General features: G+C 38.7%; 1 protein-coding gene across 1 annotated transcript in view; it reads left to right on the top strand.

Annotated features, from left to right (window-relative positions):
- The window catches only part of TMTC2 (transmembrane O-mannosyltransferase targeting cadherins 2), a 248,761-nt gene that overhangs the window by 95,772 nt on the left and 127,652 nt on the right, over window positions 1-25,337 (top strand). Inside the window, exon 2 of the mRNA XM_071765939.1 lies at window positions 1,543-2,113. Within this exon, the coding sequence (XP_071622040.1) occupies window positions 1,543-2,113 (571 nt within the window). The remainder of the gene's footprint in view (window positions 1-1,542; window positions 2,114-25,337) is intronic.

The following is a 25,337-nucleotide window of genomic DNA, read 5'->3' as shown; positions in this document are numbered from 1 at the left end:
AAAGGACATGCCAAGAGGAAACATGTCTGGAAGCATTACAGCAATGAGCTGTGGACAATGGAAATGCTGAGCTGCGTGGTATTTGGAGTATTTGCATGGAGATGCTGTGGCATATCAGTGTTTGACCATTTTTCTTTACAGAACAAGGCAACATTCCTGAAACTAATACCATAAAAAAAAAAAAAAAAAAGGGGGGGGGAGGGGGAGTTAGATATAGATTCCAAGGGTCTGGGGTTTTTTGAGTGAGAATGTGAGGGGAGTCTTGGAGTATGAATTTATGAATTAGAGTAGTATGTTTCAAAGGCTGGCCTGAGTTTCGCACCAATTTTGTTTCTTCCTCAGCTGAATTGAAAAATTCTTAAGTATGGGAAGATATTTATTAGAAAGGTGAAAAGAGGGAATGAGTAAAGAATTAGATGTAAGTCTAATTCTTTTTTAATATTTTTAACAGAAAAGTCTTGAGTTTGCTGGAGTTAATGTTAATTACCATGCTAAAATAAATACTAAATGTCATAAGCTCAGTAGTAACTACAATACATCTTTAAAGAATTGCTTAAATACAACTTTGGTTATGAAGGCAAGTAACTAATTAAATTCTAATCATCTTTTTGAGCTAAACAGGTCTAGCACATTCTCCCACAGCATAAATTTTAAATGCAAATTATTTTATTTGTACAAACATTATGGGGGACAGATTTTTGCAATACTGAATTTGACATGGAGACTGCTAATGGTTGACACTAGTCCTTGCCAGGGTGGCTGCAGCTGAAGGCTGCAGCATTTATTTTATTTTTTTTTTTTTCTGATCAAGCTGACACAGACTTGAGTTCATAAGCTTATACGACCTAAAAATGCTTTTTCCTTACTTGTAAGTATAAGAAATTTAAAGAAAAGGTCTATTTTAATCTGTAAAATTTAAATTTGTCTGCCTCAAGCAAGGTATTAGCTGATAATGTTGTCAGTCAAATTATGTTATGTATGAGACAGGTATGGGAGTGCTGCATACAACACTGGAAATTTGCATGCTTACTGACTTCTGAATTTATTGTTCATCCATGGCAATGAGATTCATTCCGACATCAAAATTAAAATTTCAATATAAAAGGCCAGTTGAGGTTTTAGTTGTGAATTACTGGAGGTTCCGTTGTTCCAACAGTAATGTTTAAGTTTTCAGATTTCTTTTACATTTTAATTATAGCTCATCAAATCTGAACTGATTACTTCTAGGTTAGACTCAGAAAAATGTCACTGAAGGGTGTTTTAATTTAATGGAAGCAGCATAACATCTGTTTCTAATGTTTTAAAAGCCAATTTATATGGAAATCTTGCTTTATTGAGAAGTCAATAGATGCGTAGTTTTCTAACACCTCCTTGTAAAAATTTAAAACTTGAATTAAAGCAACACCAAAGCAATGCTGTTCTTTCTTGAGGTAGTAGTGTGATTGCATTTTCACAACACCTTTCATTTGCATCCTTTTTTGTTTTGTTTTGTTTTTTTTTTTTTTTTTTTTTCTGATGAAGTTTTTATTTGTTTTTTTTCAGTCGAGCCATCAAGACAAACCAGGACCTTTTGCCTGAGACTCCATGGACCCATATCTTCTACAATGACTTTTGGGGGACACTGCTCACTCACAGTGGGAGCCACAAGTCATACAGACCTCTCTGCACCCTCTCCTTCCGCATCAATCACGCCGTCGGAGGAATGGACCCCTGGGGCTACCACCTGGTGAACGTTCTGTTACATGCTGCAGTCACAGGCCTTTTCACAAACTTTTCCAGGATCCTGTTCGGGGATGGGTACTGGACCTTGATAGCTGGCCTGCTGTTTGCATCTCATCCCATCCACACAGAAGCCGTAGCAGGGATCGTAGGGAGGGCAGACATCGGAGCCTGCCTCTTCTTTCTGCTTTCCCTGATGTGCTACGTGAAGCACTGCTCTACCAGAGGTTCCTCACCCATCACTTGGGGCTGGATCTTGGGGGCAGGGCTGTGTGGAGGATGCAGCATGCTGTGGAAGGAACAAGGAGTGACTGTTCTTGCCGTTTCAGCAGTGTACGATATCTTTGTATTTCATCGACTGAAAATGCATCAGATCATTCCTGCTTTGTACAAGGTGAGTCTCCTTTTCTTTCCCAAAAGCTATTCGTGAGGCACCACCAGTCGCTGTTAAGCAGGTGCTAGATGAGTTTTTAAGTCCACAATAATTCTGAGTAGTTTAGTCAGCTCCCCAAAATAAGCACATATGGCTAATGCTGAAAGAACATTTAAAGCAGTTTGGTATGGGGTTTTTACATTTTGTTTAAACAATGTGTTATTATCCATTGCTGTTACTTGACACTGGGGATATATTTTTTCAATTACTTTTCTTGCTTCCAGCAGTTCCCTCCTCATTCTGTTTACCATTGAGCACTGGAATTCTGGCTGCCTTGTGCAAAGAATTCATTCATACTCTTATCCTCTTGTATCTTGCAAACTCAGCCTAAGTTTGCTCTGGTGTTCAAGTTCAGCAGCTGCTACCTGTCTACAGGCTCTCTGAGGCAAGATAGAGCTCTAACTGTTCTAGTTTAGCAGAAATGCATAGAACGTGGGGGCATGCCTTTGGCATGTATTTTTTTTTCTCCCCTGGTAGTAGCTACGACTTAAATATATTATTGCTGTAACAAAATAAGTATTTCTCACTTTTTAACTTCTCACCCAAGAACAAACAAGTAAAATAAGTACACAAACAAACCCACCAAAACCCTGTAACTTCCCTCTTCCAAATTCACATGTATTTTAGTGGTACCCAGAAACCCCAGCCAGAATCAAGACTCATTAACATCAGTTGCTGTACAAATGAATAACTGAGTATGTGTAATTTTATTTTCAGATGGCTTTTCAAATGATGGCTTTTCATTTTTCAAATGGCTTTTAGAAAAATGCTGACCTAACAAGAGGAGAATGTTTCATAGGGGCATGTGTTGTCACATTTTTCAGTGAGACATAAGGAAGAGAAGCAATAAAACAAAATAACTCTTTGCAATCTATCTGAAACAATGTGATTTTAAAATTTTGTTCTCACTTGAATTGAAAAAAAAATGTAGAGCGATGACTGCTACTTGTATTGAATATGTATGTAGAGTCAAAAAACCAGGTATTCTCTTGCAGTTAATTCGTAAACTGCTGTGATATATTGACTTAGTTATCATGCTAATTTCTGACAAAACTCAAAAGGAAAGAACAATTTCTTCCCATTTTAATTCATGTGTATTGGAGTATCTAAGATCTCTGAATGTCAGTCTGTCGGCAGTAGCCAAATACTGTATGTTACATTGTGCATCTAATGCTGTGTGGAAGCAAACAGTAAACTAAGTTTTGTGGGGTTTTTCTTTTTTTTTTTTTTTTTTTTTTTAAAGTGCATCTGTAACAGCAATATTTTTTTTTCTGAAGTTTGGTTCATAGCTCAAGTATTAGCCTATCCTATAGAATTAAGCAGTGGCAGAAACACTCGTATGGCACATTGAACATTCTCAACACCTTGTGCATGGCTTCACACCAGTTCTGTGCTGATGTTCCTCACAGCCTCTCCTCACTGCAGCCCACAGCGACCAAGATACAGTCATGGAGCTGGGAAGTTTTGTATTACAGAATACTCATTATTTAAAACTTTTGGAGGCATTTCTGATGAACTTTTAATAGGGAAGAGGTTTTTTGTTTTTTTTTCCATTTTTCCCCTTTTTTCTTACTCAGGGCCAGGGGAAAACTGGTTCAGAAGGGACTTAAGTGAGTGAAATCCAAGCTTCCACATCATCACTCTTTGAACACAGGGCCTGTCTTGCTAGGTGTGGAGCTCTACATTTGGACACCTGGCTTGTCTGGGTTTTTTTTCACCTCACATGAGACTTGTCTCAGACAGCAAACTAGTGCCAGTGTCAGTGCCTCATTTAATTTTCTATTTGTAATGACAGAAATTATAATTCTCTGCTTTGTAGATTACAAACCTTTATGGACACTGGATTTTAGCTGGAGGGAATTTTATGGTGGGGAATGACAGTGAACAAAAATATGAACGTTTTACTTCATCTACCAGAAAAGCATTTCCTAATGTGCTAAATTTCTAGGCTACATTTTCCTTGTACATCTGTTCAGGCTGAGCTCTGCTGACTGATTTTTACCTCAATACTAGTAGAGAAGCCTCTATTCACTCATTTACTGTGATGAGATCATCAGCTGGGAGCTTCAGTTATAAAGTATCTTCAGTAAGGCTTCTTTTTTACTTATTTTTTATGAGAATCATTGAAAAATTAGTTTTTTATTTTAGGAACATATCATCCTGCAGGGCTTGGGGTGCCAGGAATATGTTCATTGACCTAGCCTGCTATGAGAAGTTTTTCTTTGAGTATTTGTCTATCTGCTCTTTCTTACTCTTGTTTTACATGGCCTCTATGCAGTTTTCTATTCCCAAGCAGTCTATGGGAAGCAGGGGTGAAAAACTGGCCTTCTGTAAACTTAATCACTGTAAATTAAAAATAAATAAATAGACAGGTGTCTCAAAAGAAGAACAAAGTTAGCACACTAGAAGCAAATTAAAACAAATGCTTCAGTTTAATGAAGGGCTTCACACTGCATGATAAAAAAATTTTAAGGCAATAAACCCACTATGATTTACCTAAAAAGGATGCTGAAAATAACTATTGTAGTTCACTGCCTTCTTTTGAGTAAGTGTTTTCTCAATCACTTTACCACTGTGTTTATATTTCCTTTGGTCTTTGGGGTTTTACCCTTCCACATGGAAGGGCATAGGGTATAGGGTATTCCTATATAGGGAATGCTCAAGTTAGTGAGACTGTCTCTGGCCCACTCCATCAAAAAACTAGAAATAGTTTTTGGAGATGCTTTTTAGTCAATATCAATGGATAATTTGAGAATGGCCAGTGTACTTGGAGTTCGGAAATGCAGAATTTGATTGTAGCATGTGTCACAAGTCCCAACGGTGAAAACAATCTGATGCTGTCCTGTTGATTTGCAATTACTTTTAACATTTACTTTCAAATAATTTCAAGATTATTATGCTGTAAGACTGGCATTTGGAATTGATAAACTGGCTCTTCCAAAATCATTAGTAGGAACAGACCTAAGTTTTCTTGCTAAAAGCTTTGGTTTTAGTTTGATTCTGTGTGTGTGTTGTTTAGTTATTTTAAGTCTTGTATTTAAAATAATCAAAATAAAAATTGAAAGTATATAACCAACAGATCAGTTCTTGCATTATGAAGAACTAAAGCACAGCACAGACTCAAATAAAAATGAAGAAAACTTTCAACTCTGCATCTCTTCAGGATCATTTGGGTGTTGCCCTTCTCTTGCTTCTGCTTGGCCTTAAATAAAATGTGTTCCAATGAAGAGCTGACAAATTCTTTCTTGTAGAATAAACTGTAAATGTCCTTAAGCAAACAAAAACAACTTTTGGATTAAGGGATTTATTTATTTTTTGTTTAATGTTCTTGCCTATACTTTTTCTTGCTCGAAAAGACATTCCTGCATTGCAAATTGCATGAGAGCAAGGTAGCCATCTACAGATGTGAGGCATCTTGTGTTATCCAACTGGCCTAAGCATTTTAAAACCTGGAGTACAGTTTAAACCCAAACAAAAAAAACCTCAAAACAAACAAAACTCCATCTTATCAGAGGACTCTATTAGGATATCTGGCCAATTGGAAAGGATTGTGTCCACTTACCTGTTCTGGAATTTATGCTGTTCCTTCTCTGTGTAAACAGTTGGAGAGGGCAACTGGAGGAGAAGGGGAAATTAAAAGATATTAAAAAGGGAAGTACAGGAAAAAGTTATGGTCTTTTGTAATACATTGGAGAGGAGAAGCATAGAATGGAACCAAGGAAGAGAGGAAAATAAATCTATGAGATTTCAAGCTTAAATCTGAACTAAATAAATAAGCAGTAATTATATGAAACGATGCAGAATAAACAGCATGCCACTGTAGTTTTGTAATGGAATGGTAAAAAGGAGATACCCCTTCCAGTTCCCCTAACCCTTCCCTCCAGCTGAGCTGACAACTGCTTGGTAGGCTGTACTGCAAACTATAACTGAGATGAAAGGCAAGTGATAAAAAAACAATCCTGAAATCCCACTGCCTTCCCTGTCCCTGCCTTGCTCACCCTCCCTCCCTGTTCTCAAACACCCCTCCCAACCCCCAGGTATCGTAGAACTATCTCTAGGAGTTATTTAAACTTTAATCAATTTTGTTGTATTCAGTCCTCATCACTGCCCTACAAACAGCTGTATTTGCAAACACTGAGAGGAAAGCGGAGGTGCAGGGGGAGGAACAAGGAATGGAGAGTGAGGGATTTGGGGGAATGAGTGGTTAAGGACTTGGGCTGGCTTGCTGCCCAACTATGGCTTTTGGCTTCTCTGTAAGCCTTTTCAGGATACACCACTGGGGAAACTGAGACACAATTAATTATGTTTAAAGAAAAGTAAAACCACAGACCTTCTCCAGGATGGACAGTAAAAGATGTTCTGATAAAAGCAGCTTTCAAAATGTTCCAGCAGTTGGTAGGAGATGGCATTGAGGTGACAAGCCTGGTTTCCTCTGCTTCGTTCTTATTTTTGTGCCAAGTATTCAATAAATATGAAATGGTGGCTACTATGCAAGACCAGTAGCTGTTTACTGGGCTCACATCTATTATCAGGAGAGTCTTGATTTGCCACATCAAGTTCCTGACAGTATCCCAGTGTGATTTGAGTAGACTGGCAGGGCTTCTGAACAAGGCAGCTGCAGAACCAGGACCACCAGCAGAGCAGATGAATATTACCCCTTATTTAGGAGCTATTCTTAATTCACTTTAAAAAATTATATTGTAGCTACATATTAGATTGTCCAGATCTTTTCCTTGTCATCTGTGTATTGATTATTCAGTAGAACTTGGCGGCTGCTTTTTTTCCTTTTGCCAAGTCTTGTATTCCATCTGCCTGTGATGGTCTCACTCTGGCTGGCAAAGTTGTCAATCTGGACCCTGTTTCTTTTCGTTAACTCTATTTTATTCTGTCTCTTTGGCCTTCGAGCATGCTGGCAGCAATGAATTTTCTGTCTTTAAGTCAGCACATTTTGATGGAAGCGTATTTATTGCAGTCATAAATGCTTTGTCTGAAACCAGAGCAATTAAAAAAAAACAAAAGTGGTGCTTTACCAGGGCAAAGCATTCCTTATGGAAGAAAGGCTTTTGTTGTGGTTTTTTTTCCTTCAGCATTTTAGACCTTGAGTCAATTCCAGTTTAACTTGTGTAGCAGGTATGAAGATTGATTGTCATGTATGATAGGTATTAGATAATTGTACCTGTCAGCAGCAAGGCTTGCATACGTTTAACCACCAGAAGTGAAGTGTTGCAAGGGGGGAACCTGAATACAGGAGAGACCTGTGATCAAGTTCATAATTATAGAAAATATGCAAATTCAGAGACCGAATTCTTTTGTACTTGAGAGCAGAACCATTAATCAACATTGCCATACAGAGTCTTCTATCCAATTAGTAGTTCAAAGCTAGTATAAACCCTACTGTGATGCCTTTTTTGCCTTTTAAAATTTATTTTTAAAGTGGAGATGGAGCAGGACAACATTAGTAGTTTAAAAGATGGGGCAATTGCATTTAACGTTCTTTTTAAATATAACAGTAATGATAGAATATTTATTGCTTTTTGGTTTATGTGTACAAACTGCATTTCAGAAATAACTAAACCAGATGTCTCTTCTACTAAGGTTCTACTGCTAAAGTACAGCAACATTTTACCAGATCAACATTATTGCTAGTGGTGGGAGTTTGTTACACTAAAATAAGGAAACCTGTCTTTCCCCATCACTTAGTTGATTAAAATCTCTCCCCTGAGAGGTCTGTCTCACATGTGGAATTAGTTATTGGTATCTATAGCTTAATGTGAACCACAAATTGGATTGCAGGAGGCATTATCTAACCTTCTGTGCTGTTATAACAGTATTGGGTTTGTAAAAAGCAATTTTATTGAAGGCCTATATTTAAGGTAGTGTTGTAAACCTGGGGCCTCCATGGATGACATGGTCAACCACCAAACCAAATTTTATAAAACATTATGTTCTTTTACAGTTTTGGAACTGGTTTAGTTGTGGGTGAAAAGTGTGATTTGTCCTCAAAATAATGATGAACATTAGGTAAAGCTACTGATGTTTGTGGACACTTTAAGTTTGAAATAAGCCCCTTTCTGCATTCTGTACTCTTGAAAGTTGGTGCTTTTAGAAATACCATGCTTTGGAAAGCAATTTCAAAATAAAATGCTGTTCTTGATTTAAGTGTACAGTTTCATCATTCTTTTATGAGGATCTTTAAAGTTTTAGCAATGTGGTTAGTTGATCTTGCTGTCTTGTCACCCATCTCCAGCTACAAGATCTGCCATTTTGCAGCAGTGTTACATTTCAGTTTACAGTCTAGCTTGAGGATTTATTTTCTACAATTTGCAGCTTACCCATATGCCCGGTTATTTTGTCAGATCTGATCAGTAAGCTATTATTTTGTCAGTTTTTTCTGGTAAACATTTGGGTTGAACGGGTCCAGCCTTAGTCCTTTGTCTTTGAAATTCAGTGCATAGACTGTTAGGGCTGCAGGACTTCATCCTTGGAGTCAGGTATTTGGTAAATATACTTTCCCTTGAGACTGCTTTTGTCCCAGATAAAAATAATACATAAGTTACAGCTTCAAAACACAACCTGACCTCTTGCAGGTTCATTTTTCACTAATGAGCTGCATATTCAAGTGTGCTAAGCTGTTAAATGTTGCAGTTGTATATGTATAAGCCTTTGCATTTCAAGAAGCTGAGGAAAAGATGGGAAGCCCCATTGCCACCTGGGGCCCAGATTTTTTCCCTAGCTGTGATCTCTGATTATTTGGTGGTCAGCTGGGGGTTAATTTTTCTGTCAGCTTTAAGCCTGTACAAAATTGTAGAAATGCTGAGATGAATGTGCCTGCACATACATTGCTTATATTTGCAGATGAGCCAACCTGGTGCTTTTCTCTTCACTTTGCTGGGTGACAGCAGCATGAGGCCTGTATGGTCATGCTATATGGAAATACTCCAGCAAATACTTCCTAGACAAAAGAAGCTTTTTGCAATTTATTTCTTTCTTGACAATTTTAAGTATCTCATGCTATTTCCTGTAGTTCCCACCAGCTCCTTGCTACTTTTCCTTTTGATCCTGAAATAAGAAAAGCAGTATTTGCCTCGACTATTTTCCTTCTCAGAGATATTGATCTCCCACAGGTCCCTGTGATAGTGGGATAGTACTGAACTGGACACAGATATGTATAAATAGCTGTTGTTTCCTGAAAATATATTATCATAGGGTGATTTAAATTACTGAAACACGTCGTGTATGTCTGAAATACAGCATCCTAGGGCAAATGTTGTATATTTTTTTTTTAAATGAGGAATGGTAAGATATTTTATAGAAACCACTGGCTTAAAGAGGATTATATTTAATATTTAATCTCTTATGTCTTTATTAGAATTGTTAATAAAATCTGTACAACTTGTCTCTACCCACTTGAAATCTACATTATTTTGGAGACTATATTTGAGAATTTCTCTCTGGAAAGATGGAAAAAGCAAAGGCTTCCTTAATAAACAAATCACAGAACCACAGAATGTTTTAGGTTGGAAGAGACCTCCAAGATCATCCAGTCCAACCTTTTACCAACACCATATAACTACTAAACCATGTCCCCCAGGTCCAAATGCCTTTTAAATGCTTCCTGGGATGGTGATTTACACCACCGCCCTGGGCAGGCCATTCAAGCCTTTGTCATTGCCTGACAAGCCTCTCAGTGAAAAAATGTTTCTGAACATCCAGCCTAACCCTCCCCTGGCACAGCTTCCATCCATTCCCTCTGGTCCTATCACAGTCACTAAGGAGATGAGGCCGCTTCCCTCCTCGCTCCAACCTCCCTTCAGGTAGTTGAAGAGAGCTCTAAGGTCTCCCCTCAGCCTCCTCTTCTCCACACTGAACACCCCCAGCTCCCTCAGCCTCTCCTCACAGGACTTGTGCTCCAGACCCTTCATGAGCCTCAGTGCCCTTCTCTGGACACGCTCCAGCACTTCTCTGTCCCTCCCATAGTGAGGTGCCCAGAACTGAACACAGGACTCAGGATGGGGCCTCACCAGAGCTGAGTACAGAGGGATGATCACGTCCCTATTCCTGCTGGCCACTGAGTTCCTAATACAAGCCAGGATGTCACTGGCCTTCTTGGCCACCTGTGCAGACTGCAGACTCATATTAAGTCGACTGTCACCCAATACCCCCAGGTCCCTTTCCAACTTACAGCTCTCTAACCACAGTTCCCCAGGTCTGTAGCTTACCATGGGGTTCTTATGACCCAGGTGCAAGACCTGGCATTTGGCCTTGTTAAACCTCACACAATTAACCTTGGCCCATTGGCCCAACCTGTCTGAGTCCTGCTGTAAGGCTTCCCTACCCTCAAGCAGATCCACACAGACGCCTAGTTTGGTGTCATCTGCAAATTTACTGAGGGTACACTCAATCCTCTCATCCAAATCATTAATGAGATCATCAAATCATCAAATATTAAAGAGGCCCCATGTCCTGGTTTGGGCCAGGATGGGGGTGATTTTCTGTCTTGTGCTTTTGCTTTTGGCTGGGTCTCTTGTAAGTAGTTGCACTTGCTGAAATTAAGAGCAAGTTTCTCAGACAGTGTGTGTTTCTAGGACTGATAACACTTGATGTTTATAGTTACTGCTAGAGACTGGTATGCAGAGCCAAGGACACTGCTCAGCTCTGAAGAAAACATAAAGAGGTCCCACCTGCATCCCTCCTTTGGGGAGGAACAGACAAGATAGATGCCAGAATTGACCAAACAGAGTATTCCATCCCATATACGTCATCCTCAGTATAAATTTGAGGGATCATGAGGGCCAAGCCAGATTTCCTGCTTCCAGCTTCCGGCTGCCTGCCCTTCCTGCCCACCCCAGTACTGAACCCTGGGGGACACCACTTGTGACCAGATTTAGCCAGCCAGATTTAGTTCCATTCACGACTTTTTCAGCCCAACCATCCAGCTAATTTTTTATCCAATGCAGGGTATATTTACCAAAGCCAAGTGCCATAAGTTTTTGAAGAATGCTGTGAGAGACCTTGTCAAAAGCTTTACTAAACTCCAGATAGATGGTTTGAGGCGAGTCAGCCCCCATGATTCCTTCCTCTTGTTGGTCGCCTTCTCTGCCAGGGCACCACAGGTGTTCACAGGATCACCCCTGCTCCGCTTGTTTTGCCTCTCTCATTGGGCAGAGATCTGCTCCCACTGGCCCTGCTTCTGTGAGTTCTTGGATGAAGGGCAGGGTGCTTGCTGATGAGAGGATGCAGAACCCTCTAGTCCACTGAGATTTACCTTACAGTCTTTTCTTGAAGAGATCCCTTCATGGTAATTATCAGATTCCCTCTCTCTCTCCCTAATGATTCTTAGCCTGCTCACCTCTTCCTTGAGCTCCATCACACATCATCTTGGAGCTCTGCCACCTTGCTGAGCAGGTCAGCAGCCTGCTCACACTGCACACAGCCATGGGCAACATTGACCATGCCAGCTGCCAGCTGCCAGCGAAAGTCCGTGGGTTTCTTCACAGCCTATGGCCTGGACTCCAGTATCCAGTTTGGCGGGAGCTGGGAGTAGTCTTTCTCCTCCAAATAGCAAGCAATTTGCAACTCCCTCAGCAAATGAGTTATGCTGGGCTATCTGTCCTTCTCTGAGCAGGGAAGGAGCCCTCCTGCTCGCCATGCCCGCCTGGCCTGCTCGGGTGAGCACCGAGCACACCGTCCCTCTCAGCCCTCTGCCTGGAGAAGAGGAGGCTCAGAGGAGACCTCATCACTCTCTACAACTCCCTGAAAGGAAGGGGTAGCCCGGGGGGGGTTGGTCTCTTTTCCCAGGCAACTCTCAGCAAGACAAGAGGGCACGGTCTCAAGTTGTGCCAGGGGAGATTTAGATTGGACATTAGAAAGAATTTCTTTACGGAGAGGGTGATCAGACATTGGAATGGGCTGCCCAGGGAAGTGGTGGATTCTCCGTCCGTGGAGATGTCTAAAAAGACACTGGATGTGGCACTCAGTGCCATGGTCTGGGAACCGCAGCGGTAGTGGAGCAAGGGTTGGACTTGATTGTTGCAGAGGTCCCTTCCAACCCAGCCGATTCTATGATTCTTCATGCCCTCTCTGGGGCCCTTTAAAATCTGATGGCTCCTCCTCCTCCTCACCCCATGTTTTTCATGCAAAAGAGCAGAGGAGCATTTTCATGCTTACAGAGACTGTGTGAGCGCTTTTCTTTCTGAGGTTACACGCCAATTACTGATAACAAGAACAGCGTGATTTTTTTTCATGGTGCTGTTTAATTACAGAGTGCTGGTAGACTTGTTACTTCCATTTTACAAAACCTATGCAAATAGTATCAACCTGACAATGTTATACTCCAAGCTTTTAGTGTTTTCAAAATATTTAAGGGATGGAGTGGAAGCATCAAACTTACCATATTGTGCAACAATTGGGTTTCAGAACATTAGTTCATGTCAGTGTTAGTTTTTCTTAGTGATTACTTTAGCTCCCTAATTGCAGAAGTTTTCTAGAACTCTTGCTTTTCTGACAGCTGACAGTTTTCCTGTTTGAAATATCAGTATTTAATTGTTAAATTTCATGTTTTTTTGATAGGAATTGTCAATATATTAAATATTTTTTGCTGAGGTAAGGGGACTTGGGTACCTGTGAACTTTGACAGGTAGGAAATATATGGAGCTCTGGCCCATCTTCAGTTTTCCATTTGTTAGCCTTGTTCCTTTTTTCCCTGTATTTGCCTCTCCCATGAGCCTGTAGTCTGGGCACTGGCCACAAAATGGGAAAACCAACATATAGTTAAACTTAAGTGGTGTCTTAATGAGTTAAATGTCTCCTGGTATAATTCCTTTCCTGTAGATATACTTCAGGAATTATGCCTTTCTGCTTAAGTGTTTTGGTGTCGTGGTTAAAATGCATGAGGGCCTTTGGGAAAGATAACAGTGTTGAGAATATGTGAAGATCAGGCTCCTGATTTTTGAGCTTTTTACCTGTTGTCATCTAAGTTTCAGAGGTGTAGTGCTCTGAAAGAACTGCCTGAGTCTATTCATTAGATTTTGATTTCTCAAAGACACTTGGCTTCCTCCTGCCCAGGAGAGACATTCCTGGTACCCAGGCATGAGCTGTGATGACAGACCTGGGAGTTCATGTTTTGAAGGAGCAGAACATACTCAAACTGTAAGCCACAAGGGTAACTTTTCTCTTGGTATTATGTTTAATTTTGAATTTCCTGGCATGTTCTCATTTTTATCTCCATCATAATGATTTAATGATTACATGCATGCTTTTTCCAAGCTGAGTGATTCTAAACATTGACCTATGTAGACAGTTCCATTATAAAAAGAGGGAAAATATAACTGCATGATACTTACAGTGGAAACAGCCAGTTGTGATAGAAGGCAGCAAACATTTTCTGGCGTATTTACTGAAGGAACTGAACAGTATTTGGTACATATGTCTGTATTTCTTTTTCCAGCTGCAATGTAGATTAGGTATGAGGTGGGAAGGAACCCAGACTTGCAATACTGTAGCTGACCTTATGGGCTAGTTGTTAGGAGGTAAGTTTCTAGCCTCACTAACCTTGAATGTCTCTTAGAAAAGAGAAGAATCCCTTGATGCTGCAGAAAGGCCACAATGGGATAAGGGGAGAAACAAAATATTTTTTACTCCTAAATTTCTAGGAAACTAATTGAGAATGCACATGAGGAAATTATATTAAAATTATCCAAAAGCATTTAGGAGAAGGGAGAGAGAACCTGCGTACTTTGTGCTACTATATGCCAGGTAGAGCATTTGCATCTTTTTATGATCAGAATGGTAAGACTTTCAGTCACACACACAGACTACTTCTAAGGCTGTAGATTTGATTGGGTTGTGCAGAAGTCAGAGCTTCTGTAACATTTAATGACCAAAATCCTGTTTTTCTCCTTGACAAAAAATATGGATGTAAATTTCCATAGCAACAAAGTCTTTAGAGTGAGTGTAGGGGCACATTGAGTTAATAAAGGCAATGAGGGATCAGGGGAAATGTGAGGGTAGAATTGTATTCAGTCTCTGTAAATTCTTTCTTTCTTTCTCAGAAAACATGACTTTGGGGGTTATGGATAAATTCTTTGCATGTTTTAGTCTGCATGTTTTAAAAGTGTCCTGGGCAGCTTGTACTACTGTAGAGCACACTGAACCTTGCATCAACAGCAGTGTTTATTTAGTAGGGATTGTGAGATTAGAGTTTATTTTTAAAATATGCATTTATAGTATCTCTAGCTCTTACTTGGAGACTTTTCTCCTTAAAACACGTGATTAGAGGTGGCAAAATATTGCCACAAAATAATTCTCATGAGGTTTAAAATAGAAGCAATGCCAGTTTTTATCTTTAGTTCTTGGTTCTTTGGACTACTTTACATATACCATTTTTGGCTTCTTGTAATTTGAAATCTGTGAAAGATCAGCATTAGGAATTTTGTAGAGTAGTTGGGATATTTTTGTTTGTTTTTGTTTTGTTTGTTTGTTTGTTTAAACCATTATATATTTTATACCTTTTCTGACCTAAGCTGTTAACTGGGAGTTTGTGGCTAACTCTGGGTGAGATTGAAAAATGATTGGTTCAATAATGATGCAATCCTGTTTATTTACAAAGAAAATACCAAGTGTAATTTATTCCACAACAATATGTACTTTTATTGCAATTCTAAATCCCTTTCAGCTAGCATTGCAGTGCTCCATCTTGCATCTTATTCTGGTGGCAGTATACTGCATAGTGAATATTTTTACCTTGCTATCTTCACACCTTCTCTTAGTGATTCACATATGTTTCTCTCACATGGCAAAAAAACCCAAAACAAATAGAAAAAACCCAGACAAGGTAAACAAAAACTCACACCAACACAAACAACAAATCCAAGCGAAAGCAAAACCCTAATAAAAGCCCCCCCCCCCTCAAAACAAAATAAAGACTCCAACTATTGCCCATGCATCTTTGTTCTGGTAGTGACATCTTTCTTTGCAAGAGAAAATAAGTTGATTATTTCAACCAACTTCTGTAAAGGATCTTGGTGGTAAGAAACTCTTATCTCAAGTTAGATCTGTACTGTACTTAGGTAGTTAGTGATAATAGTATAGTGTGAACGTATCCAGATGAGCTTACCACAGGGACCTTGGTACAGACTGCAAAAATGGGTTTAAAGGCACAAAGGTAGATGTGTTCCTTGGCCAGTTGATATTAGATTGGTATTAGTGCACCAAGTTTGAAGCTTTACAGCAGATACACTGCTCATGATTTGACTTGAATACTTGTGAGCCTTGTTTCTATAAGGACACGCTTTAGTAAAAATAACTTAAGGTTTCATTTGCTTTGTGTTTTGTAAATCTATAGGGTAAATCTTTTCAGGATAATACTGAAGTTTGAAAAGGGGGAATAAAAGCATATGATAAAAATTGGTCTTCTTACTTAACCTTAAGGTACCATACAACAAAACTTGTGAGGTGGCTGCAGATGTGGCAGATTACGTATCTCTAAACAGTCCTACTTTTTACCTGTGGTTACAACTTAAATATTATACAAATGTTATTATACATTTTAAAATAAATTAAAAAAAAAGGAAAAAAAAAAAGCTTGCAATTCATCTATGTTCATATTTTAATTATTGTTTCGGTAGCTCTATGTTGATGCTATTTGAAGGTATAGTTTCCAAACCCAACTTTTAAAATGTGCCTCTTTTAAATCCATCTATTTTCAGTTTGAGAATTGTTTTCACTGCACCATAGACCATGATATATATATATATATATATATATATATATATAAATGGTACTGCATCAGCTCTAGACCCTTGCAATATATGGTTTCTACCTTGGCACTGCCCTGCTCATGACACGGTGTGTTGTCAGCAATCTGTGCACAGCAGCAAAAAGGTTGCTGTGTCCTTGTGCTCTCAGGTTGGTCTCCAAGGCTCTGCAGTACCCAGATGGCTCCTCTGTGCTCTGATAATCTGGTAATAAACTCTGTCCTCACCAGATGAAATAATGAAGATAAAGGCATCAGTGTAGCTTCACTAATATCTGCCTTGTTCATATTTGTGACTGCAAATCTACATCCATCAAAGCTATACATTTATGTAATAGCTTTCTCTTTCTCTCTCTCTCTCTCTCTGTAATAGATCTATCTTTCAGTTAAAGCCTGCTTCCTGCTAGAAATCTGAAATTATATTCTTATTCTGAAGTAGAAATGATTTATCTGGTTTATTAATAAAAACTGTGCTCTCTGACTTGGGTCTTGATGCTTGGTGCTTTTAGCTTTGGGTCTATACCAGTCCTAATTAAAGTTATTTCTTGTTTTTCCCCTCCTCCCTCTATATTGAAAGAATTTCATTGCCTGCTGAAGTACTATTCTTTGAAAGAAAGGGAGAAACAAGTAATGACAAAGAAAATTAAAAATTGATGGAAAAGCTGAACATATGATATGGAAACAAAAATTTGGCAATCTATACAGGGTAACCATTCTCATATTAATCAGCAGAGCTGTTCAGTGAGCCAGAGTGTGCAGCACCTGCCCTCCATCCTTACTGCAGGCAGTGTTTGTAAGTTTTCTTATAAGTTCTTTCAGACTTATGAAAAGTGAAATTGTATAAAATTTTATTTGATATGTGACCTCACATTCTGTGGCACTTGGTGGTTAGAAACTGACATACTGCCTCACTGGGGTAATAAATTAATGTTTTTAATACAATTGTTATTTTTTCGCTTGTGGTGTAGCAAACAGTTTCAGATCCTCAGGAGGAGCTTTCTAAATCTGTCTATCTGTCTGTCAGATGGTCTGCTTTACTATTTCGTCCTCTGGACTTTTTTGCAGTATTTTGATTAAATGTTGCATTATTTCAATACACAACCAATTTTAAATATTCAGATTTGGTTTTAATAAAAAGTATTTCAAAAAATCAACCCACAAAACAGCAAGTATATCCAAAAGCTTACTGAAGACTTATAATTTTTTAATATGTCCCAAAGCTATGCTGCTTAGCACCAACAGAATTCTTCCTAGCCTATTAATGTGAAGAGGTGCAGCAAAACAACTTAGAATTGTTCTCACTAAAAATTCTAGAATTGCTTTTTATAATAACATGTATTTGAGTCTTTTATCATAACATAGCTTTAGTTTTTGTTTAATCCTCCCAGGAAACTCAATTTTCTGTACATTGAAGCAAATAAGGAAATAATTTTCCATTTTTTTTTTTCCTGTTGGTCATGTTGATGACTGTGGAAGTTCAAATACACTGTGTTTTCTGTACACAGTTTTTTGGTAATCTGATATCTTCTGCCATTGTGAACTATATAGGCTGTCTGCAGAAATATAGACTCCTTATAAAAATTTTATTAAATGTAAATGTCCAGATAACATTATCATAACTTAAGTAGTTCTGCAATTGGATGTTATATCCTAATTCTATGTGCTATCCTAATGAGTCAAACCCACTTTTTTTTTTAGCATGAGACTGTAGTCTTTTTCTGGTTGTGGTGTCAAATGAAGTTCTTACTGAATCCTGAAGCCAGAGCTTCATGCTCAAAAGTTGTCGTTCCTGGTAGTTTATTTCCTTAAGAGATTTGATAATGTAATAGAAGTTGCTCTTAGAGTAGCACATGTGATGGCTTAATCATATCTAATTGTATGTGGGAAACAGTGACATTATTCAACTGTGAAAACAATTTGCATAGTAGTTCTGATGTGAGTAATGCTAAGCTTTTTTTTTTTTTTTTGAATGAATGAATGAATAAATGTGCTTGCAAGATCCTGCAAAATCTTTAGCTTCACAATTTTTGTTTTGGTTGCTCTTTGGCCATACTTTCTTGGTGTGTAGGCCATGAATTACGGGGTCTGGAGTACCTAGAGATGCTCCCCAAAAACTGGAAGGCCAATTAAACAAGATCTAAACTGTCAAAGGTATTGGTAAAAAGGCTTTTGGTCTTCTGACAGGATTGCGCATGGTTTTCAAAGTCCACCTGTAACAAAAGTTTCTTGATATTTTTCAAGTTACTGGAGAAATTGTATAAAGAGAAAGCTGACAGTGTTTTTGTTAGCTTTTCCTGATGTTACTATGCAGAGACAAAATAATTTGTTGGCAACTGTTGTGTCTGTTGGATGAGAAAAAATTTCAGCAATGGGCAATACAGGTAAATAAATCCTAAATGTTTACCCACAGCTACTTCAAATAGGAAATCTTAATGCAGCTATGGCTGCCAGTCCAGTCTAGTTAAGCAATTTCCACAGGAAGCATACTTTTTGGGACGCCACTGTACACTTCCCACCTGAAATTAAGAACACCAGTGGACTTTAAAGGATTATTGTTCTACTAGATTCCTCTGATATCCAAGTGTGGGGTTATTGTGCAAGTGCCTTAACCTGGGAGTTTATATTTGTTTTTTAAAGGTTTATCCCCATCTCCAGAAAGCTGTGATATTTTTTTATTAGAAACCATGAGGAAGGGCTGAAAAAGTCAAAACCTCAAAAAACAAACAACAACCCTGGTCCCCCAAACCAGGATGCAGACTTTGTTCCTAAAATAGTTTTTCTAAGAATAGCAGCCTAGTTTGAGCAGCTGTTAAACAAGGGAAAACATAGATTATTTTCATCCCCCTGCCCCTTTTCTTTTTTTTTTTTTTTTTTTTTTCTTTTCTTTTTAGAATGATCATAAATTAATAAAGATTATGAGAACAATGGAATGTAACAAGGAAAATATGAATTAATCATGTCATTGGATCTTGAGTTCACTGTTTAAATTACAGTTTAGGCTTCAATGGTTTAGTTTTCCACTCAGTAGAAGGCACAGTATACAGAAAGGAATGTGTGTGCATTTCTATTTTGATATTCATTCATTTAGTAGGTAGGTCATACAATATGCTAGTAATAAGCTTCTGAAGGGGTGGTGGTTAACCTTCATAGAAATTCCAAGTTTTTAAGTGTAAAAGATTCTATTAAAAATACACAAATTCTTTCCAGTACTTTCCCGAATTGTTGCTGAATATCAATTTCTGCACTTCTAATATATATTTTTAACGTCTCATTTTTGCTTTAAACCAAATTCATATTGGTTTTGTTAAGACTGTTACCATGTGGAGGAAAACCTGGGTAGCTGATAGACAAAGCAGAGGGATAAATGACTTTGTCACAAATAACTGGGATTTTAGAGGATTTATTTGGGTCTGTACTATTCTGTGTCTTTGTAAATATTTTATAATAGTCCCTTAACATAGACCTAGGAAATCTGTGGAGGATTTTTAAATTAAAGGACTCAAGTATACCACAAATAAAAGAAGATGGCACAAAATGACAGCTCTCAAGCTAACAGAGGTAATCTTTAGAGGTCATTTGAAACATTCCCAGATGACTAAAAATATCTGTTTTATATATGTTGTCCTTTTATTACAACAGAGAATCTGAAAAGCATCCTTTTTTGTCTTTGTTTTTGGCCTACTAAACTCAACCTCTGTGCCTCATTGCACCTTGCACGTCTGCTGCTGTTTTTATGTTGCCAGGTGTTTCTGTAATAGGTGTTCTGTTGTGCTCAAGGATACGTTTGGAACTGGAACAAACCAGGGACACCTAAACTTAATGATGGCAAATTTCAAAGTGGCTTTAAGAGATTAGAGTGAATTTGCTTATAAGAAATGATAATCTAAAACTAATGATCACAGATGTTCACTGAAGTAAAAGAAATAATTACCATACCTAAAGCTGGCATGCAGTTTTGCCCTTTCCTATCTTCCACTTACCATTTCAAAGTGTTGCTGACTTATACTACTAACTGTTATTTCAGATGAGTGCCATTGGGATTGAATTAGAGGGATTTTAGAGTCCTGTAATTTATGAGAATATGTGCAGCCATTTAGGAGCTACTACCAAAAATGGATTAGATGTGTGGATATGAAAATTTGTTTGAAAAAATGCTAGTTAATGCAGTGGATTTGTTTGTAAAAAAAGGCCAGCTGTGTAAAGAACTTTTGGGTAGTGATGTTATAAAATTCGAACCAGATGTTAGGAGTAAAGTAACCTGAAGATGCTAACTGCAAAAGAGTGTTCTCCCATATCTTCTAAAAATGATAAGAATCAGTGAATTCAACCAGAATGTCTGTGTGCTGACGTAGGATAGAAACAATCCATAAAATAGACTGTGGGCTACATCATTCTGCCATAACACAAGATTGAAGTCATTCCTTGCTATATAATGTTTTAACATTTGTAACATTTGTAAGCCAAATTTTTTTCAGAATTTTCTTCACATGAGATAATTATGGGTAAAAAAAGTTAGAAAACGGACAAGAGTTGTAGAAAGCCTAGATGCTTTGTTGTTGTTTTTTTTTTTTAAATTATCATTTGCTAACTTCCCTTATAAATAAATAATATGCAAGTTTGGCATAGTGATTCTTGAGTGTTGATTGTTAAATTATAAATAATTGAATAATAAAAATTACAAAGCTTAAATTGACTTCTTTGTATCCTCTAGCAAAGAATAAGTCTTTCTTGTAGCAGATTCTTACAGCAGATCCTGCAAGTTAAAGATGGAAGCCTGTTACTGGTATAAACAGAGCCAGAACTGAATATTTTATAATCAGAAGGAAAAAGATTGTGGAATTGGAAGTGCTATTAATTCATAGTGAATTGTTCTTTATCTTTAGATCTTATCTTTATCTTTGTGCTTTTTTAGAAAAAAACACATCCTATAAAATGTAAATCTGAAGAACAGAGAGGACAAGAAAAAATTGGCTTTATATACTCATTGACAAAACCAAGGCAGCCCAGACTGCCATAATCATACAGCAGATCAGGTCTAGATCTGAAGAAGACTTTTCTTCAACTAGTTTCTGGGAAATAGCCCTTTGCTTTACAAGAAACAATGCCATATTCACCAAAACTAGACATTAATTTATTTATACTAAAATAGTAAATTTGCCTTAGAAGGCTTTCTTTTAGTAAAAACAAAACAAATTGCTCTCATATGAGCTCTTCAGCGTCCCAAGGACACAACTGCTTATTTTTTTAATGTGATCAATGATAACCTAAGGGTGAAAATTTCCAAGTCTTGTCTAAATATATAATCTTCAAAATTCCATCAAGAAAATGAAATAGCAAAAAAATGGGTGAACCTGCCAACTATCTGTGCATCTCTAGAAACTATGTTGAAGAGATTTTTTGCCAGTGAGACTGAGTGATGTATGTCTCAAGTGATAATAGAGATTTTTACTGTGAGGAAGGATTTTAAAATGCATTGACCGATCTTACTTTTTATTGTGGAGTAGATATATGTTAAACAGCAATTGAGTAGAAGGCTAGATTTCTGAGTGACAGCAGATTTTTTTGAGTTCATGGGATAAGCTGAAGAGCTTTTAGCATATTTTAGCATTTTATTAGGTATCTCTGTAAAATACCAGCCTCTCACAAGGTTATACTGTCATGTCTCTTCCCTGTCAAGTAAATCGTCAAAATGTGAGTGAATCACCAGGAGGTTCTCACTTCTTCCACCCATCAAATCTGGAAGGGAAAATATAATTTCTACAGTCAGTGAATGTTATGATACGTTTTTACAGAAAGCTCAAGTCCCTGGCCTTCTGTATTATGAACTACTTTATGTATGATGCCATTTAAAACCAAACTTGTCAGTCTGAAGGTAACATCACTAATGGAAGTTGATCACTCACTATATTTATAATTCAGTCTTCAGACCTCAGGGTGTTTCTTGGTTATTAAGCAAGAGTAAAGCTGGTTGAAATCCTCATCACTGAGATGGCTTAGGAAAAAGTCAGTGTGAAAAGAAAAGTCTTAAGCTGACAGTCTTAGCGTTTAATCCATAACTGCAAGGATGACTGCAACTAGCACGTTCCAGGCATGAACCAGGGAAGTACAGTCTTGTCAGCCCAGTCCCAGGATATCTGTCAAAGCCATGGCAGAAGGGACTGCAGGAACCAAAGGGAATGGGCTGGTTCAGCAGCATCGAGGGATCCGGCAGAAGTGTTCACCAAACCACTTGCCATCATTTACCATGACCTGCATCAACTGTGGTGTGTGTCGTTATTTTTTCCTTGTCACTTTGTTTTCCCTTGCTTTTGCAGTGGGAATTCCAAGGCAGTACTTTGTGCATGGATTATAGGAGAGTCTAGATGGTATGCATATATAAAAAAAGTTCATTATAATACAATATTGAAGAGAAATGCTCATCAATTAGCTGACTCTCCAGTTTGTGGTCAAATTTTTAAATATTTACAGCTCTAAATGTTCTTTAGGTTTTCCAGTATTTATTAATCCCTATCAAAGAGTGATACTTCATCTTTTGTTTGGCAGTCACTCAATAATTTTTATTTGCTGATCTGCTTAAAACTGTTACCAAGAAAATAACTGGTGATTTGTTTTTTCCTCTTTTTTTCTTCTGTAATATTCAAGATATGATATTCTCTTTGGCTACTTAATCTAAGCTCTCAGTCCATTTTAGGTTTTCTAAAGCTACTTCAGCACTTTCAAATAATATTTGTTTCTTTACTTGCTTTAAAAATAAAACAAGATTGTAATTGCAGAACAGGATTTTTGTGAATAGTCTGGAGCAATGTAAATGTTTTAAGATTTACAAAGAATAAAAATTCTGGCAGGTTCTGCCATTGAGCCAGAATTATTATAGGCAAATTCATTATTTTCCTTGTCTAGTTCACTTTTCTGTGGATTAGGAATAAGAATGTTAGACTGTTCCCATGATTTCTGTGAGCAGCTAGAAGTAGTACAGTTACACAGATTGGATTCTGGGTGAAAAATAGAAAGGAATGGGATTGTCTGTAAATGCACTTATGGTGTAAATTCTTCATTTTGGTGTCAGGTTTCAAGTATGAATTGATTCCTTTTATAAAGTTACTAAGAGACCGGCAATTCTGGAAGACAGGATCTTTATCTGTGAGATTCTTTTACTGAGAAACTTTCCAAATAAGACTTAATCAGGAAAGAGATATATAGAATATTCAGTCTTAAAGTATTGAAGATTAATTAATGTCAAGAAAAGGCCATGTGTTAGACAAATTTTAGAATATCATAATTTTCTCCAGTGGTAAATTACAGCTTTTCCATTTGTTATTTTACATCCTGAATTGAACTCCATCAGTAGAAATGTTTAGTAACTTTTCTCATCTACTTCTTTATCAGGCGACATTAAACGTTCATGTCTTTAAGAGGAATGCTATCCAATTTAAAGTAGGCGATCTTCTCATTCTTTTATGTATGTTCTTGGTTTGGGTTGATGCGGTGCTGGTTTTAGTAGCAGGGAAGAGGTTCCCTGCCCTGGGGATGACTCGTGTAAGTAGCTGGAATAGCTCTCCCTTCTCAAAGATACCTGGCCCTGCCTGAGGCCGTCAGTGAACAAAAAGATGAACATAGTCAAGAAGGGGAGATACAGGGTAGTTAAGAGCAGCTGGTGAGAGACAGCAACACGTGGAAACGGAGGACAAGACCAGAGGAGAGTGATGCCGAAACGCAGTCAAAGGCTGGTGAAGCAGAGAGACCAAGGCGGGTGAGGAAGAGGAGGGAGAAGGTGCCTGAAGAGATTTTTCTCCAGTCCCGTGGTGAGGCAGCAGCCTGGGCCCTGCACCCATGGAGGATCACGGTGGACCAGACACTGAAGGATCATGGCGGAGCAGGTGCTGTGGAGCTGCCGCCTGTGAGGAATCCCAACAGAGCAACTCTGGACCTGCAGCCTGGGGAGCATCCCGGAGCAGATTTTGTGGAGCTGCAGCCATGGATGGGACTGTTCCCCAAGCAGTCCCTGGCTTTGTGGGATGGCTGCACTGGAGCAGTTTGCTCCTGAGGGACTGTGCCTGGTGGGAGGGACTCACGTTCGAGGGGTTGGTGAAGGACTTTCTGCTGTGGGAGGGAACCCACAATGGAGCAGGGAAAGACTGTGAGGAATCCTTCTCCCTGAACTGGAAGGAGTGGCAGAGAACAACCTGTGACATCCGGACTGTAAACCCCACTCCCTGTCACCTGTGCCACTGGGGGAAGGAGGTAGAGAGACCGAGAACAAAGTGCTCTGGGCTTGGGAAGAAGGGAGGGGTGGGGGAAAGTATTAAATAAGCTCTGGTTGGTGTTTTCTCTTTGCCCTGATTTGATTTGATTAATGATAAATTAATTTTTCCCCAAACCAAGTCTCTTTTGCCCCTGAGCGTAATTGACGAGTGGAACCCTCACAGCCCAAGACAAAGAACCCAGAGGTTCTGGGTGGGTTTCCTCCTCCCCATCCTGTAACAGGGGAGGGGAGTGAGCAGACGTGTGGTCCTTGTTATCGCCCAGGATCAAACCAGTTCAGTTCTAATCAATTCTGCCAAGGTGTATGATTTACAATAGCTGTGAAGATAGCAGTAAAGATTGGAAATCTCAGTCTTTAGAAAAATGTGATTTGCATAGAAATTTCGTAGTTAATGGGGGAGGTATCTTCGTTACTAAGTGGTAGGTTTCTTGATTTGTGCTTTACCTGCTTCACTGGCTACTGTGGCAGTATGAAACCCTGCTATAACTCAGTATTTCTGTTAGCAGGTCTTAGAGTTGCTCATCAGCAGCTCATTGTTTGCTGTAGCTGGTAGCTTGGTGCAGGGGAGGATTTCTTTTTAAGAGGTGGCCATTTCCCATGTGTATGGGCTTCTTTGCTGGCCTGCAGATTCATGGCCTCATGTGGCTCATGTTTGCCTGTCACACCAGATGTGCAATCTATTAGGAACTTGTGCTGAATACTTCACACTTACTTAACAAATGATTTCTATAAAATGGCGTGACTCTTTGCCACCTGGGACAAGGCCAAAATCCGAGGAAGTACCAAAAGCAAAAGGTCAGATCCCACAGGTTTACCCAGAGCCTCTCCTGCTGCTTCACTCCTCCTGCTCTCCGTACAAGTGATAAAGCACCCCCAGCATTTCCCAGCGGGGTCATGAGCGCTGAAAGCCTGTTAGGAGATGAGTGACAGCTTGATGGAAGTGCCTCAGATGGACCTTGATGGCCGAATCAGGCGGAATTCCCATTAGTATTTATCTAGGAATTAATACAGTTACTGTCTTCCAAATGGCAAGTTGTCTAGCCTCACAGGTTTGCACAGCAGAGAAAAATGTGTCTGTAAGAGCTGTCAGTGTTAGCAGTGTAATTAACACATGCCCATGATTTGCAGTCAGTTGTGGAAAAATTCTGTGGGATCAGGAGATGACTTTC

Source organism: Heliangelus exortis, chromosome 1, assembly GCF_036169615.1.
Source record: "Heliangelus exortis chromosome 1, bHelExo1.hap1, whole genome shotgun sequence".
NCBI classification, from domain to species: Eukaryota; Metazoa; Chordata; class Aves; order Apodiformes; family Trochilidae; genus Heliangelus; species Heliangelus exortis.
Note: the sequence above shows the minus strand (reverse complement) of the source record. Positions and strands in the feature narration are given on the sequence as shown.